The sequence below is a fragment of the Ambystoma mexicanum genome, chromosome 1q, assembly GCF_040938575.1.
Source record: "Ambystoma mexicanum isolate Mex_15411 chromosome 1q, UKY_AmexF1_1, whole genome shotgun sequence".
Classification (NCBI taxonomy): Eukaryota; Metazoa; Chordata; class Amphibia; order Caudata; family Ambystomatidae; genus Ambystoma; species Ambystoma mexicanum.
The window spans coordinates 396,924,928-396,942,047 of record NC_090922.1 but is presented as its reverse complement, the minus strand read 5'-3'; the positions used below and the strand labels follow the sequence as shown (position 1 = coordinate 396,942,047).

At 43.9% G+C, this 17,120-nt stretch overlaps 1 protein-coding gene across 1 annotated transcript in view; it reads right to left on the bottom strand.

The window, feature by feature from the left end:
• Positions 1-1,138: 1,138 nt before the first annotated feature.
• Positions 1,139-17,120, bottom strand: part of FTO (FTO alpha-ketoglutarate dependent dioxygenase) — a 2,588,464-nt gene continuing 2,572,482 nt past the window's right edge. Inside the window, exon 9 of the mRNA XM_069639585.1 lies at positions 1,139-2,248. Within this exon, the coding sequence (XP_069495686.1) occupies positions 2,098-2,248 (151 nt within the window). The 3' untranslated portion in view covers positions 1,139-2,097. The remainder of the gene's footprint in view (positions 2,249-17,120) is intronic.

The window sequence follows — 17,120 nt, the reverse complement described above, 5'->3', positions numbered from 1 at the left end:
TTGCGCGCTGTGGATAAACTGCATATTTGCTGCACAAGCAATGGACAAGACAACTGTTGCAATGTGTGGGGGGCTAGGGGAATCATACAGTTGACCTGATCTCCACACTCCGATGGTAATTAACTACCTACTGGCTAACATTTTGGAGGCACGAAAAGGGTTTAGGGCAACTTCATTTCCAATTGCTTTAATATATCATTGGTATTGGGGCTCATTATAAGTTTGCCAGCATTCTCGCAGGAATTTCTTAGGAATACCAGCAAACTGTATTGCTGTTACCGGCACTCGGTCCGGTGGAATGTCCACAGGGTGACAGTGTCGATCTCCATTCCATTAGACTCCATGGGGGATTTTTCCTATATTGCCAGCGCTTGTAAAATCAGTGATTTTTGCCAGTACGGTGTCTTAATGGCATCACAATGTAATTGACACATCTGATTTATTGTGACACATTAAACACAAAATGACATGAGAAATGAATTTCGATTTCTCCCTGTGGACAAGTACTGTGATGTACCGTACCATCGTGAGCCAATGGGCCACTGCTAACATAACACTAAAATCCAATTGCCTGAGTTTTTGCCTATGGTACGCAGGGGTGGACTGGCCTAGAGGGAACTCTGGAGATTTCCCTGTGGGCCTCTGCACTCTGGGCCTCTTTTGTTTGGTATTTACAAATTTTCTCATCGGAAAACCATCGGGCTTGCTAAAAATGTGTCATATGGGGCCACTTTGAACATTATTTCCAGGGCCTCTTTTAGTTCCCAGTCCACCCCTGATGGTACGTATTATGTCATAGATGAGTCGAGGTAAAGAGAGTGATTTTCATGACGGAGTTACAGACACTGCCACCTCGAGGAGCAGTCACAACAATCAGCACGCTGGAGGGAAAACTATGGTGTGAAATCATAAACACTTAAGACTGATTGCAAGTCTTCTCTACAGGACACATATGCATCTTTATTTTCCCAGCAGTATAATCAATAGGGCTCCTGGCGGGTCCCTGGTCTATCCAGGTAGGTCACGGCCTCATCGCTACCTTTGAAAATAATACTTCTCAGACCCGGAAATATTTTCACAACCAAAATGAATTCGCAGAAAGACGCAGCCATCCATAAACTCATGAACCAGCCTTGAATAATTGTGATATCCAGCATATTTTATTACAAAAAAACCCACAAACATTCAGTTGCCTGGTGGCATCCTGTATTTTCCACATGAAGAGCGTGTACCAAAATCCAGCTACATACATAAAAATATCATAGCTCTGCTATGTTACACACAACCAGAGAGGCACGCTTGGGAACCTCATTCATCACTAATGGCTCCCTCAGGGCTCATAGGATGGACGGACACTTCGGGCCACAGAGGTCTCCCATTCAGCAGGATTCTTTAACCCAAGCAACCACAAAGCTATACACTTTATGTAGACTAAATTTTAATTGATGGTGACAACCTAGTTACCAAAAAATCTGGTTTCAATTTGTTAACACACAGATATCATACCATTTTGTCCAGTGGTGGATGCAAGAGCGAACATGCAGAAGTCATCTGAACATAGATTCTTTGCGTAAAAGATGAAATTCACCCTCATATCGTAACTAATTGTGTAAAGAAGTACGTTGACACTAAACATGTTTTCCACTAAGTCAATAGTTGAAGTAAAAACATTGGGAGAGCGGTCGCCCTTCCGCCCCGGCTCACACTTCACGTGCCGTCGAAAAGGTCGGTTATTCCGGCTACTCCCAGAGGAACACATTTAAGAACAACACAGGGCGCCTTTGCTATTTCCTCTGGGGAAACCTTCAGTGATTCATCTAAAATATGAATTTATCATAATCATACAAATATCTGGCCCCCGAAGAGGGCGTGCAGGAATTTATGGCATTCAAAATTAATCACTTATGATTTTGAGATTTGGAAAATGAATAAAAATATTATAGAAAAATGGGGTCTCTGAAAAAAGGGTGGCACCCATAGAGGGGGAGACCCAATGAACCAGATACATTTGACTGGAAATGTATAGAGCCCTCATGCGGTCGACTACATTTTTGCAAACGCTTTGGCTGGCACTGCAAATCACACTTAAATCTTCTGTCAGTCCATCACTTGAAATAGTTGATCGAGTTCTGAAATGATTTCCTCCAAATCAAAAGGTAGCGGCATGCTGGGGTCATTGTCACGCCAAAAGGGGTGGCACACAGGCTTCTGGTCGGCTGGCAAACTTCTGGCAATCGGGGAGCGGCATCTGAAAAGAATGAAATTGACAGCCTAGGTTACTGGATGGAGAGATGTCTGACCTGCAGGAAAAACCTGCACAAACATTGGACACCAACACTGCATTTTACCCATGCTGTCAGGTTACTTAAGTTGTGATTTCATGCTAACCACAGGGCTGCGGGGAAGGGGCACCGGGGGAGATTTCCTAGAAAGTCAATCACAAATAAAATTCACTTACTGAAGCTTTTATAGCGAATTATTTTTTCATTATCTGCAGTGGTACTTAAGGTATGTGATTAAGCCATTATCAGATTTAAATGTTTGTGGGATTTCAACATATTACTAGATTATTGAGTTCGGTTCAACTGAATTTAGCACATTAGGGGGCAGGGAAAGTGTAAATTAAACAAAATTACAGGAGCAGGGAATGTTTTTGTAGCTTCTAGGGATCTACATGCACATTTAACCGCTCATATGGAAATAAAAATTCATAGCTGGTGAGTCAACACAATTTCAAGAAAAAGCCAAGAATTCATTTCCAAATATCTCAATATTTAAACGCGGTTTATGTTAATAAATGAATTTTAATGAAAGCTGTTTCATGAATCTATTACCAAAAATAAAACATTACTGCATACGTTCTGCTACTCTACAACAATAACAACTTTACTTTGCAATCCAAAAGGGAAGGGTGAAGCATCTTGAAAATGGAAGTGAAAACAAAGAGAAAATCTTACCAGAGCTGCGAAAAAAAAGAAATTTACGCACGCACCATTTTGCCATCTTTTTTAAATTTTTTTTATCGAAAGCATGATACAGGGTTAAGTGTTACTTATTTTAATGTCAAATGAAATGATCAGTAAATGATTATAGGGCTTGATTCGCCTCATTGAGGTTAGCGATGGCACATTGTGTAGCATTTAAACAAAGCCAAGGACCGCAAGTTCAATCCAATGAACCCACTTGGCAACAATGGAAACAGTTACGTGGATGGGTCACAGTCAGTCTCAAGGGATTAGCTTTACTTTCCCAAAAGACTGGCACATACATATCCATGTCAAACTAGTGTGATCAAAAAGGTTTACAGAGGCACTACAGTCTTACGACAGTCACATGCTGCCGAACAGAAAGATCGGGGTTCTAATCCCGCCTCCCCATCGCACCAAATTGTGTGATCCTTGAATAGATCTTGAACTCCCTGCTTGCTTCTTGCCTTATATTTTGAAACTGCTAGCTTGTAGGGGTAGGTAAACTCTCAGTCTGTGCTTTAAATGGAGGAAGTGTACTCACCAATCTAGGATTTAAGTGTACTGGGGCTCAGACCTTGTTAGATCTAAAAAAGATTCTCATGCCAGGGCCCCGTCGGGTATCGCCGACCCAGTTCTATGAAATGCAACGTGTCTCCCGTCCAGCCACGCAGTTCTCTTTGTCTCACTTTCCATTTGTGTTTTGCTCTTTGTGCCCAACTATCTATTTTTTATCACTTTCTATGTTCCTCTCTTCCCGCATATTTTCACACACTCTTTTTCTCTGTGTAAGTCTCTTTTTTTCTGAGATTGGGGCTTGGGACCGTGCTACACTGAAACATTACAATCAGTGATTCCAACCAAAAGCTAAGGTCTACTTTTAAATCATTCCCTTGACATTTTATTCTGTCAGCCTAATGCAGTCATCTCTCAAAGACTTCCATTAATCTCAGACAGATTTTGCCCTGTTTCAGCACCAGTACTGTAATACATGAAAGTGGACAGGCATGGAAGGAAAGGAGGGTCAGAAAGACGACTAGTACTATACAAATAACTGTGGTCTATGGATAAACGAGGGTTCTCAATGAGAACATTCACTGATAACTTCCCACAATCCCCATTGAAACCTGCTGAGGGACACAGGGCGGCTGCACAAATAAAACCATGAGCAGATAGGGGTGCAACTTGGCTTCACACCTGATTATCCTAATGAGTTGCTCTGTAGACTTTGAGATGCGTAACTTGGCTTCACACCGGATCATCCTAATGAGTTGCTCTGCAGACCTTGAGATGCGTAACTTGGCTTCAAACCTCATCATCCTAATGAGTTGCTCTGCAGACTTTGAGATGCGTAACTTGGCTTCACACCGGATCATCCTAATGAGTTGCTCTGCAGACTTTGAGATGCGTAACTTGGCTTCACACCGGATCATCCTAATGAGCTGCTCTGCAGACTTTGAGATGCGTAACTTGGCTTCAAACCTGATCATCCTAATGAGTTGCTCTGCAGACTTTGAGATGCGTAACTTGGCTTCACACCGGATCATCCTAATGAGTTGCTCTGCAGACTTTGAGATGCGTAACTGGGCTTCAAACCTCATCATCCTAATGAGTTGCTCTGCATACTTTGAGATGCGTAACTTGGCTTCACACCGGATCATCCTAATGAGTTGCTCTGCAGACTTTGAGATGCGTAACTTGGCTTCACACCGGATCATCCTAATGAGCTGCTCTGCAGACTTTGAGATGCGTAACTTGGCTTCAAACCTGATCATCCTAATGAGTTGCTCTGCAGACTTTGAGATGCGTAACTTGGCTTCACACCGGATCATCCTAATGAGTTGCTCTGCAGACTTTGAGATGCGTAACTGGGCTTCAAACCTGATCATCCTAATCAGTTGCTCTGCAGACTTTGAGATGCGTAACTTGGCTTCACACTGGATCATCCTAATGAGTAGCTCTGCAGATTTTTCGGAGGGCAATATAATAGGCCTTCCCTGTTGGAAGGTGGTCTTGATCTTCCCTCCGCTAATTGCGAAGAGACTGCTGCTCTCCCTAACACTGGCCTGCTAGCCATCCGCCCATGCAAATTTGATTGATTGCATCACAAAGCGGAAATGCATGGGCATTGGGGCCAATCGAAGTTACATACTTTGAACTTCATAGTGCACATGTAAATGCCTCCTGACATGTATGTACATAACGTGAGGCAGTTACGTGCATTCCTATACAATTGACCAGCTTTTACCAGTTGCTGAAAGCTCGAGCAGTCCATAGGAATTGAATGCACATCTGCCATCATCAGAATCGGATGCTGGGGGGAAGGGGGTATGCATTCATTTTTGACAGGTGGCGCGTATGGAGTGATGGGCATGTAAGTTTCATCCTGTGACCCCCACCCAAGTCAGTCAAACCTTAAAAATCCCCTGCAGTGTCAAATGAGGCTCAAAACTATGCGTACACCTTTCACAAATGTTTTTGCATTCTTAATGTACTGCTCAGGGCGATCGGAAAATGACCCCCTAAGTCTGGCCCATTGTTTGGGAGGATAGTTTTCTCAGGACTCCCAATTTTTGCAGATAAGGCACAGTGAGATTGTATGATTGACCCAGGATAGCACAGGTTGCTTAAGTGGTGAAACCAGTATTCGAAGCCAGTCAGTGATTTAAGCACTTGGCTGCAAATCTTTCCATCTGCAACTAATATAAGTATTGGTTAAAGTTTGAGTTGTGTAAAGATGAAATGCTAGTTTTATAGCAAAGCTATTAAAAGTACACACATGACATAAGGTACTTACAAGACCTTTTATATAAATCATTTTATATACGCGTCGAGCCATCCTGGCCAGAAAACTAAAAAAGGAGTGTGGATGAAAATGCAATGCAATGTAATGTCATCGGCTAGTCTTTTTTACACACTGTGTGCTGTGTCATGTTTCCCTCCCATTTATTATCCCCTTTAAATCCTCTAAATGGACAATATTCCTTCCCCTGGCACCCTTGTGCCTGGGCTATCAACCTCTAATCCCCACTTCTGTAATTCTTTGTTGGCACAAAGCGACACATCAGGGAGAGCGGCAGTGCCTCCCTGCACTTGGATGTTTCACAGGACAAAGTGTGGGCGCCTAGCTGGGAAGGCTTTGGACAGCTCATGTGTGGGGGACTGAGAACTATGGGACGGTTGGCAACATTATAGAGTACTGGTACTCTCCACAAGCCTGGGGTAGTCCCGGACCTCAATACGGCCCAAACTAGGAAGTGCAAGTACCGAGGACCAATTAAGGAGGCCTATTTAATGCACTGCTCTCATTACTAGGTGTTTGTCAGAAGAATTAGACCATGTTTTACTGCTGAAATATCCACTCTACTGCTTTTTCTGATTCCATCTTTTGTTTTGAAACTTGCCTCTTTCGTCTCTGCCCTCAATGCCTTAGTCATCCGGCCTTTATAAGAGCTTTGTGACTGAGAAATGTGGGACCAGGGACAGGATTCATTCATTCAGCTGCCCATCAACCCAGGATAAGTCCACGCATGTAACCTACCTCCCACAGCTGAGGACAAAGCAAGGATCAGGAAGGAAGCAATGGGCAGACATGATCGAGTCTCAGACTTGGGTCTGCTACTCAGTCCAATGGCTACTCTTGCTGCATGATTGTCTTTTTTTCTCAATCTCAAGGGAGGTCCTGGGTGGTGTTGCAGGCAGCTACCACCGGCTCATCAATGCTGCTACCATCCGTAGTGCCATGTATTACCACAAACGGGGCATAGCGTCCAAAACATTCATCCCTAAACCTGCCCTTTGATTTCCAACACTCTAAAAAATTAGGCAAGGGCTACAAGTTGCTCTGTGTTTGCTTTTAACAGCTACTTACGAATTCAAATAATTTAACAATAGAAAATGGTTCCTTTTCTTTGTGTAACGAGCAGCATGTGAAATGAGACTTTAAGTGTCTCCAAGATTATTGACCTGTAGGTGAAAGCAAATTACGCTGTAAACTGTGCAGCCTTTAGCCAATGGAGACTGAATTTACCCCCTTCTAGTAAAATGCAGTGGCTCTTGAATATGGTTTCCTTGCAGCTAGCCCTTCTGCCATTTTACTATATAATAAAAGGCCAGATGTAGGTTTGTCCAATGCCGTCATGCGCAGTAGAGGCTGCCCGAACGCACAGAATGCTCCGCTAGAGGGAGTTGTTGCTTTAGGATATATAGTGGTCCAATTTGCATTGCTTTGTCTGTTGTCACCGCTAGAGGGAGCTGTAGGCTTAGGATCTATAGTGATCCTACTGTGTTAATGGAAACATACACTTTGGCCCGTGTACACAGGCCTGTACACTAGTGTGGGAATATTATGAAACAAACCCCTCTTGCTTCTTTGTATTTTCTGAACTGCACCTTCAGTAAGATCAGTCTGCATTTGTGGTTCTATGTCTATAAGTCACCCATTTGAGGTTGCATTTCTTTTGGCCAGTCCAAACAGAGCAGGCAGATTCCATGGACAAAAGGTGGCATTTGTCATTTCTGCACTCTTGGTGGCTGGGCTAGCAGGGTATGAGGTAAAGGGCACTGGAATGTAGTGACCAAAGCGTCCATGGAGCTCTCTGAGTGGCTCAGTTAATGTTTCGACCCTCAGCCCTAAAATAAAAAAAAATGTACGACGCAAATCAAGAAATTGGCTAAAGTACACCAAAAACTCCATGAATATGGAAAACAGGATTCCATCGTGGCCTCGAGTAAAGTGATTTCTTTAGGTGGTAAAAACGTAAGTCCAATTCTCAATGAGAGTATTTAATAAGCAGGTACAACTTTACTTTACTTGAATAACTTATACCACGCAGTCCATGGACCCCAAGGCTTTAGGGTGCCACAAAACAAACTCCCAGAAAACATAAGAAAGACGATAGGAGGCTAAAATCGTCCGGAATTACTTAAGTAATAAAAACGAATGTGCTAAGAGAAGAGTTACTTAAAAAGCCAAGTCTTGAGTTTCCCTTTAAAAACAACAAATGTTTAAACTGGTCTAATAAATATTTCTTTGCACCTAGTTATTCATGCACATTAACAGATACATTTTGACCTCTTCATATCGGGCAGCAATAATGGATCTATGTTTGTTTTCGAAATAGCATTTAATAGTGTGTGCTCCGTTCGTTCATTTTTCCGCGATTTTAATTTGACCCATTTTTTTTTTAAATGGCGATTCCACCCCGGAGACCCCGCTAGCCCACACCCCCACCCATTCACGCTCCAGCCACCTGCCCCACTAACACATATCAACATATACAAAAGAATGTGTTCGAACTGAAATTGGGGAAAAGTGCACACAATTAAATAAATGACACAAAAAAAACATATTAGGATAATACTAGTTTCTTCCTGTGGCACTACCTGAACTGCTAGCCCAAACACATCCAAGGAGCTGGTGGATGAAAACGGGGGGTGGGGGGGACAGCCTCCTCCTATTTGTCCATATCCTATTTTTGCTGGGAGTCTTTTTTTACTCCCTCTTTTTATTTTTTTGAGTATTTGCCTATTTTTAGGGAGTACACATTTCTGATAACCCCCATATCTCTGGGGCTGACTGCATGCATTGGTGCCATTACAAAACCGGGTGCAAAAAATATTGTTAGTGTGCTTTGTAGGTGCTTCACGGTTGTACTCTTATTTACAACGGATTGTTTGTTTTACTGTACAGCTGGTATTTTACTCTAAATTTGGTAAATAGCAAAAATGATGCTGATGCACAGCCATTTCAAAAATGTCTGAAAAAGCACATTCATTTGTAACCAAATATTGGACAACATCAGCAAAAGCCTTTCCAAAGCAGCCGCATGGAACACAGCAATTGTGAACAATACTCATTGCAGCTGTAGTTTTGTCAGTGACTGCCACCACCCCAGGTGTCATAACCATGCATCTAATTAAACCTGTGTCCCCCAAAAGGGAGATCCTGATAGGAATAGTGTTGGAACATTCGAAGTAGCAATCTCTCGGTAACTAAGTTCATTTCCAAGCTGAAATTGAAGTTCGCTTCAACTTTAAAAAATAGGAAGTAAAATACCCCCACTTCCAAACCTTATATGGAGGACTATTTGCCACCATCAAAATCGTTGCACAACAGACATCCTGAAATTTCCTGAAGAAAAATACATTCGAGATTGAATGCAATTATCTAGCGTCATGCCGAGAGCAGGAAATCCCACCAGCATTTAGGAGAATGGCGACCGACGTCAGGAGCGAACAGAATGTGGAGCGGCCCAGGCAGCGGATGCTTGAGTCGACTAGAGAGGATGATACACTAGGGGGGAGGATGAGAAGCCTGGAGGAGGGAACATCACCACTGAGCACAGGAGGCGTGTGGGATTCTGTAGTCACCATAGCACCAGGTCTCAAGTATGGAAATGAGCAGAGCAGCCATCAGCGTGAACAAGGACCCGCCACAGAGCTCCAGGATCTGAAGACTGAGATACGAGCACACACCTCAGGCAGGGATAGACCCAGTCACCACAGGGAAGATGAAGCAGAGTACCCAATGAGACCCCACTTACCTGGATCTTGGGCAATGAGGCCGAAACATGTCTGAGGATGCTTGTGGTCTCCTGCAGAAGGGATGTGTCCTAGCATTTCACACCTGACTGCCCCTTTGGCGGTGGGGCCAAACCTGATTTGCATATGGAATTTCCCCTTTCTGTAATGGCCAAGAACGATGGTCTGCAGGGTTGCCCAGAGCAATTGTGAGAAGTTTAAGATTAATTGTAAACTTTCCAGCCATCACCTCTTTGGTTTGCACTGCTAAACCTAAGCCAGGAGTGTTATAGTCCAGAACAGACCATGTATAAATATGAACGGTTTTGGTAACAGAATGGAGTGGTCAAACTAATATGGTAAATTGAAAAAGCCTGCACCTGGATGTGAAAAACATTATTAAGAGTGTGTTCAATGTAAGTACATGCCAGAATGTATTTTATTTCAGGGTGAGATGGTGTGATGTCTTAAATGCTGTCATATTACTCTTCTGTGAAAGGTACAGTGAGCCAAAACGTGGTTGTAGACCCTCCTGATTGGGAACTTACCCAGAGGAATCTATGTGTTGAAAAACGTCAACGCCAAATACGGCACAGTGCAGTGATCATATTGATCACTTTTGCCCACATGCCCTGCAATACTCCAACCCCCACACACTTACCTGTAACGCAGCGCACTTCTGTGTGCAGCGCTGACTGTGCTGTACCCATGCGGCATCAGTTCTTCCCACTTCCTACCAACGCTGCTGGGTCCCTTTTTAAAAAAAATTATGATTTCGTTCCAATCACCTGCTTACCGCAATGGTAAGCGGGGGTCACCCTTGCAATCCCTGACTCCCGTTACTGCGACCAAGGAGAGCGGGGAACACCCCCACAACCCCTGCTCCTCTTGGGTGCAGTAATGGGAGTCAGCATTTTGGAAAATGCTGACAGTGCAGTAAAAGCGCAGTCAGCATTTTTGAGTCGCAGTGATGAGCCGGTTCCACCCAGAGAGCAGGTTATTTGGCCGTGTTCGTTCTCGCTAGAGGGTCTCCCAGAACCTTTGCATATATGATGTCTTAAATGCTGTTAGCCTACAGAATAATGACAAGCTGATCATTAAGTAGAGTGCTAAATATAAATTATCGGTGGATGTGCTAATGCCCATTTTTGCAAAGTCTGAAATATTTTCAGTCTTTCATACTGTTGTTGAGATAGCACCTAACAAACAGAATTATTAAGGCCAAACTTTGTGGGAATAGATCTTATGACAAAGTACTTGCTAACATGAAAAGGGATGTTAGAAACTTGGAACATATATGGAGGCGAGAAATGAAACAAGCAAACGACTTGGAAATTAAAGAGCCTCAGGGCAAAATATAAGGCAGTTATGATATAGGCAAAAAATCCTTTGACAGGGCAGATTTCGAGAGCCTCTAACTCTACAAAGGCTCTATTTAATTTTTTTACAGGAGCAAAATAATTACCCAGACTGCACAAAAGTGATTGGTTCAGACAATTGGTGCAACCAGATTCAATCTAAAAAATGTAAGATATCAGGAATCGAATCTCCTCCTCTCATAGTTGGCAGAAGCCTTCCTCAAAGTTGGGGCCTGCTACAGCTACAAATCACAAGGGTAGATGGTCAATAAAGACGAGGCTAGCAATCAAACAGACATGCTGTCTACAATATGCAAAACAAAGGGGGGTCTGGGAATCTCTACCAGCACAAACACAGCCCAATGACCTGTTCTTGGGTGAATAACCCCTGGGAGAGACTCTACCAAGTCTTTCGCTCACTGTCCCTTTCACAGAGAAAAAAAGTCCCCGCATGTCAGCCTTTGTCCTGCCCAGGGGCAGTCCAGCGCCGAAATGCTAGGCAATTCTCCTCTGAACAAGAGTACCATCAGTAACGCCATACACATGTTTCAGCCTTGTTGGGCATCATCAGTGAGGTGAAACTGTTGCCTCTCTAAGAACAGTGAGCAAGGGGTCCATGTCTGGATCGCCCTATTAACTTAGGGGGAAACCAAAGTTAATTTATGCAAAACAAAGGGGGGCCTGGGAATCTCTCTACCAGCACAAACACAGCCCAATGACCTGTTCTTGGGTAAATAGCCCCTGGGAGAGACTCTACCAAGTCTTTAGCTCACTGTCCCTTTCACAGAGAAGAAATGTCCCCGCATATCAGCCTTTGTCCTGCCCAGGGGCAGTCCAGCGCCGAAATTACCCCCCCCCTGTTCTGTCTACATATGTTTAGTTTGGATAGGTTCAGTGCAGCAGATGGTTGCAATGTTAGGTCCCATCCTTTCTGAGCAAGACCGCAGGCAACCACAGTCGTGCTTCAGCCGCATTGGGCATCACCAGTGAGGTGTCAGCACCATTTATGGCAACAATATCCATTGCATTTGGGATATGCTAGTCCAATCCTAGATTTAACTTTGAATTCTGGGACTTGCAGTTCTGTATTTCCCCATTGTGATAGTGCGCGGTACAAATATCCTTTAACATTATAAATCCATACTACAAGTCCAGAATGTGTCCCCTGGCCCCCGCCCTGTTCAATGCATTTTTGGGAGATTATGGCCAGTCAGAAAGCAAAATTAGAACATTTCCCCCAAAAATAGGAAATACGGAGATCCCTCGTCTGTTGTACGCCGATGATGTCATACTAATCGACCAAACTCCAGTTGGTCTCCAGCGCAAACTGACTAATCTGGCAAAATATATGAGAGAAAATAACCTGGAGATCAACGAGTCAAAAACCAAGATCTTGGTCTTCGAAAAAAGCAAAAAAAGAACAAAACAGCAGACATGGTTTCTGGAGAATACTGAAATCGAAACCGTAAAAACCATCAAATACCTAGGGGTATTGATGGATAGTTCTGGGGTGGACAGGGCCTGGCAACTTCAACTATGGGAGAAAACTAAGCGGCTGACCGCCCAAATAAGAGCAGTGGACAGAAAATACGGCAAATTCTCACTCATCCCAGCCATAACCTTCTATAAAACAAAGGTGGTTCCATCAATACTATATGGTGCTGAGTCATCGCTGTGTTTACCACATAAGCTATGGCCCAAACTGGAGGGTTACGTATGGAAAACAGTTCTAGGTCTACCCAAGTCGACCTCCATGCCGGCAATTAGGCGCGAATTGGGCCTAGTTTCTCTAACATCCATGGTGGATCAAAGCGCAATGAGGCTATTTAAAAAAATCATCATGTCTGACTCCCTGCGATTATACGAAATTCTGAGGAAAGAAAAGGAAACAGGAAAATGCTCTGCCTTATCCAACTGGGCAGAGAAAAGAGAAAATGACCTAGCCCAAATAGCCTGCTCTGAACAGGACCTGAAGGAAAATCCGGATCGGGTCAAACGCAAAATGGAAGAGTGGGATTGGATCACCACAGTGGAAAAGGCAACGAAAAACAAACTTTTAGCCACCCTACCTCCGACCTTCAACAAATTAAAAATGCCGTTAAAATACTGTCAAAAATTCCTAGATAAAAAACTGAGAAACCTTCTACTGAAAGCAAGATTAAACTTACTCCCTATGCGGGAGATCATGGCCATTCGTGATCCTAAGACCTCAAAGTCCTGCCGTCTCTGCAAAAACCCAGACACGATTGAATCAGTCAAGCACCTCGTGATTAACTGTCCAACGACCAGAGAAAACAGAATAGCTTACCTTCGCCCTCTGCTAGACAGCGCCTGGATCTTGGAGCCCGACGAGTGGTGGGATAGACTAATTTCAGGAGAAAAAACGAATTGGGCAGTGGCAATGGCGAAGCAAATAGAGCTAGCGATGAAAGAAATAAACACTCATAACACCTCATCGCAAACACAATAAAGGATAGACTTTTCTGTCATTTTCTCTGTTATCCACGTAAAGTCGCAACGTACATGAAGAGCGTGGTAACGCTGCGCGAAGACTTTTTTCCTTTTTTTTTCCTTGGAAAGAGAAGGAAAGTGAGAAGACATTTTCGTTTTACTTTTTACTTTTGATAAAACCCAGTTTTTCATTATTTTTAAACTGAGTAAATGTTTCAATAAAAAAAAAAATAATAATAATGTTGGCATGCATGTGATGTCTAATGGGGCCAAGCCTGATTTGCATATCGTCTTTATCCTTCTGTAATGGCATCGGGCAACCCCCAGACCATTCGTGTGCAGCCTGAAGAGCTTTGCCAGTGGTTTTGTATGCATTCAGAAGACTCCAGACATCACTCTTCTGTGTAGCATAACAACAAAGTGCAGCATGGTCAACCTAAGAGAGCATAGCATTTCAAAGCAGGGCAGAGCATTGTGAAGATAGAGCGCAGCAACATAGCAAAAGCAGGCAGTCTCAGTCTCCCCCTCCCTCCCTCACAGCCTCCCTGCTAGAGATTGGCTGGGAACGGATCTCTGAAGTGGAGGGCAAGGCCCAGAAATGAAAGGCATGAGGGGTCCACCTTTCCCACCAACTTTCCTTCATTCCCCAAATGGCTCTTTCCTTTCAATCAGAGGTGCTATATCCTCACTACTGGAACACATTTGGGCCCCTTTGGCATGGCATGCATGTATAGTATAGCCATGTGAAAGAAATGGCGGCTTCCATAATAAGGAATTATATGTTTGTTGTGTGTTTTATACAGAATTAGCATACCAGCTTGCACTTGCTTCTTAGTGCATTGGGACACCGCAGCATGTCGTATAACGCATGGTTCAGAAAGGTGCGCCAAACAGAAGAGGCATTAAATGTTCAACCTAACAAATAAAAACTGCCGATAATAGCGGAGTACTGGATTTCTAACTCTCCTTAAGCTAAAACGCCCCTCCACCCAAAGCCAGTAAGTGAAGCCGTCAGCAGTGTAGTTGCCACCACGCACAGACAATTCTGGACTTCACGTCCGGCCATCTCCTCTCCCCCTCACCCGCCGCCCCCATCTCAATCACAGTACCTGAGCAGTGGAAGTGGCCAGGCGGCAGAGGACAAAAGAAAATGTCATCTGATTTTCAGTGGTGATCACTCAAAAGATCAGAGACGAGCACTTCCGGGTCATCCTTCGGAGGCCCTTTGCCCTCGTGAAGGAGGTCTTCTCGTGGGAATTGATAATGGCTCTGGGGCTCCCCGAGGGAGCGCTCGCCTGGGCTTTCCACGCAAGGCCGCTGCTGCAGCATCTTATGCACTCAATCCATCGTTCATTATGCTGCAAGGACAGTATTAGCACACAACATTCCAATATATCTTCAGCCCTGCGCATCAGCTCCTGATAATAGCATCTGTTAACAAGCACTAAGTACTATTCTGTAGCACATCACTTCATAAATAATAAGATCAGCCGACCTCGGGGCCCCGTGAAGAGTAATGTGTTTAACTGTTCTCATTACTTATTTAAAACAGGAATTAAAGGAACAGAAGCTACCCGTGACAATCCTCTTAGCATAAATATTAAACTCTTTGCGTTGATGGGCACCTCCGTTAGGAAATTGTTGCGGATACGTTTTGCATTCTGCGTTTCTTCAGGGGCGGCTCTGGCAAGTGCAGGTTAGCACTTAACCGATTGTGCAATCACTTAAGAAGATGGATCCGGAATATTAAGAGAGGGCAGGGAAGGCATTAATATTCCGCTCTGAAAGGCCTGGCAAATTGCAGCGTCCCTATGAGAGAGCCTCCCCCTCTAGTTAGTGCCTACCTTATAAATACGTCATTTCCTGGACATCAGTGCAAGGGAGAATGGCAGCCATAACAATCCGTTCAGCTTGTATACACTTTACAGGGGCACACGTCACTGAAGGGCAAATGTACAATGAAAAATAATCACGGTAACCACAAACAGTACGCGCTCACAAGCGATGTCTATCTATGCCTCAGATGTCATCAGTCAATGCTTGAGTCTAAGATCTTTGACGAAACCAGAGACCATGCTCCGTCCCAGAGTATGGAGGGGTCACCGCAGCCCAGTAAAGAATTGCCACAAATGCCTGTTCACCAGAGCCATGAGCTACCAGGTGGAGGTAGAGGGTGAGAGCGACAGAGATCCGCTGCCCCCAAGTCCCTGCCCTGATTGGAAAGATGTAGAATGAGATAGTGAGGAGTTACAGTATGGGAACATGCTGTTACCCCTTCCTCAAACCATGTACCCACCTTATGCATGGATTGTGGGGAAGACCAAGTTGACTTAAACTGAGCAATGGCATAGTAAGCACTTGTTGTGCAAGGGCCCAATGAACCACCCATGAGCTCCCACTCCTTGAGGAGTGCTAGAAAATGAGGGGTTACCTCAAAACAGTTGCCCAGTAGTAAGGAGAAAATCTGGGTATGTGCGGCAGAAGCAAGAGCCAAAAGATCTTGCACAACAGCAGAGACCCTTGCAGTGAAAAGCAAGAACGGCACCCGACTGCAACATTGGAACAAAGATGCAGAGAAAGTATGGCACACATTGGGTCACATTCCCCAGCCGAGTTCCCTGTTTTTTTTTTAAATGCTTACTATCCAGGACAGTCCCAGAATAAACGGCACAATGGAGGAAGACGACGCTGGGAGCCAATGAGAAACGTCAAAATGGGCACAAGACCAAGTACATTCTTGGGAGGCGGAGGACCCAAAGCAGCTAGGCCAAATGGCCAAATGAAGTCAAGGAAGAGGAAACCGCCCTCCAGGAATCTGATGGCCACAAGAACATGGAGTGAGAGAGATCCAGGCTGCAGGACCTCAGCATAGATGTGTGACCAATCCAAAGAGACAGAATGGACGAGCGGGAGGATCTCTGGGCTGCTGCTCAGGAAGCGGGGAGGACTGAGGGTCAGGAAGGCCTCGGAATTCTAAAGATACGGAGCGTGCTTATACAGGAGAAGGGCACAGGGTGTGGACATTTCACTTTTCGCTAATTTCACAAGTTTGTGCACATAATTATGCATATTTTTTGCAAAAACTGCAAAACGGGGTCATTATTTTTGGAAGAATGCAATCGGGTTGTGTGCAGTAAATACACTTTGCAAAAATAGGTTTTGCAGGTTTCCACATGCGACCATTCATTTTTGCTGGAGAATTTCTCAGCAAACTCAATAAACGAAATGACATAATGATTGATGGATTTTCCCACTTATTTTACTTGCAAAAAAACTCGTGAAAATTAACTTTAGTTGAAAAACGTATCAACAAATCAATTTCTACTTGAAAACAAATCCACAAATTAACTTTTGCAGAAACAGAAACCTGCAAAATAAATCTTGCTGGAAAAAAATATTTGCAAATACATTTTTGCAGGAAATCAAATCTGCAAATAAACTTTTGCTGGACTATTTGTCCTGCAACTGAAAAGAAAAATGACACGAAGTTTCACATTTTTAGTTTACTTATTTTATTTTACTAAAAAAAAGAAATGTGTTTCAGAATTTCTCAGCAAAGTTCAAAGTAAAATTCCCACGCCCTTTTTTTGTGGATGCAGGAAATGTTTTTCTGCCAAACGTTTTGTTATTCAGCCCTTGCTGAAATCCTTTACAGGCTTCACCTGTTTTGCTCACAATTTACTTACCCCCCAAATCCAAATGAACTGCGGTGGCACCATGCCCGCCATCTTTACATAGATGCATAAGGGCCCCTACATCTCTATTTCTGCCCAGTCACGGAAAGCAAGTCAGCAGACTAGCCAGGCGCCTTCAACGAATACCA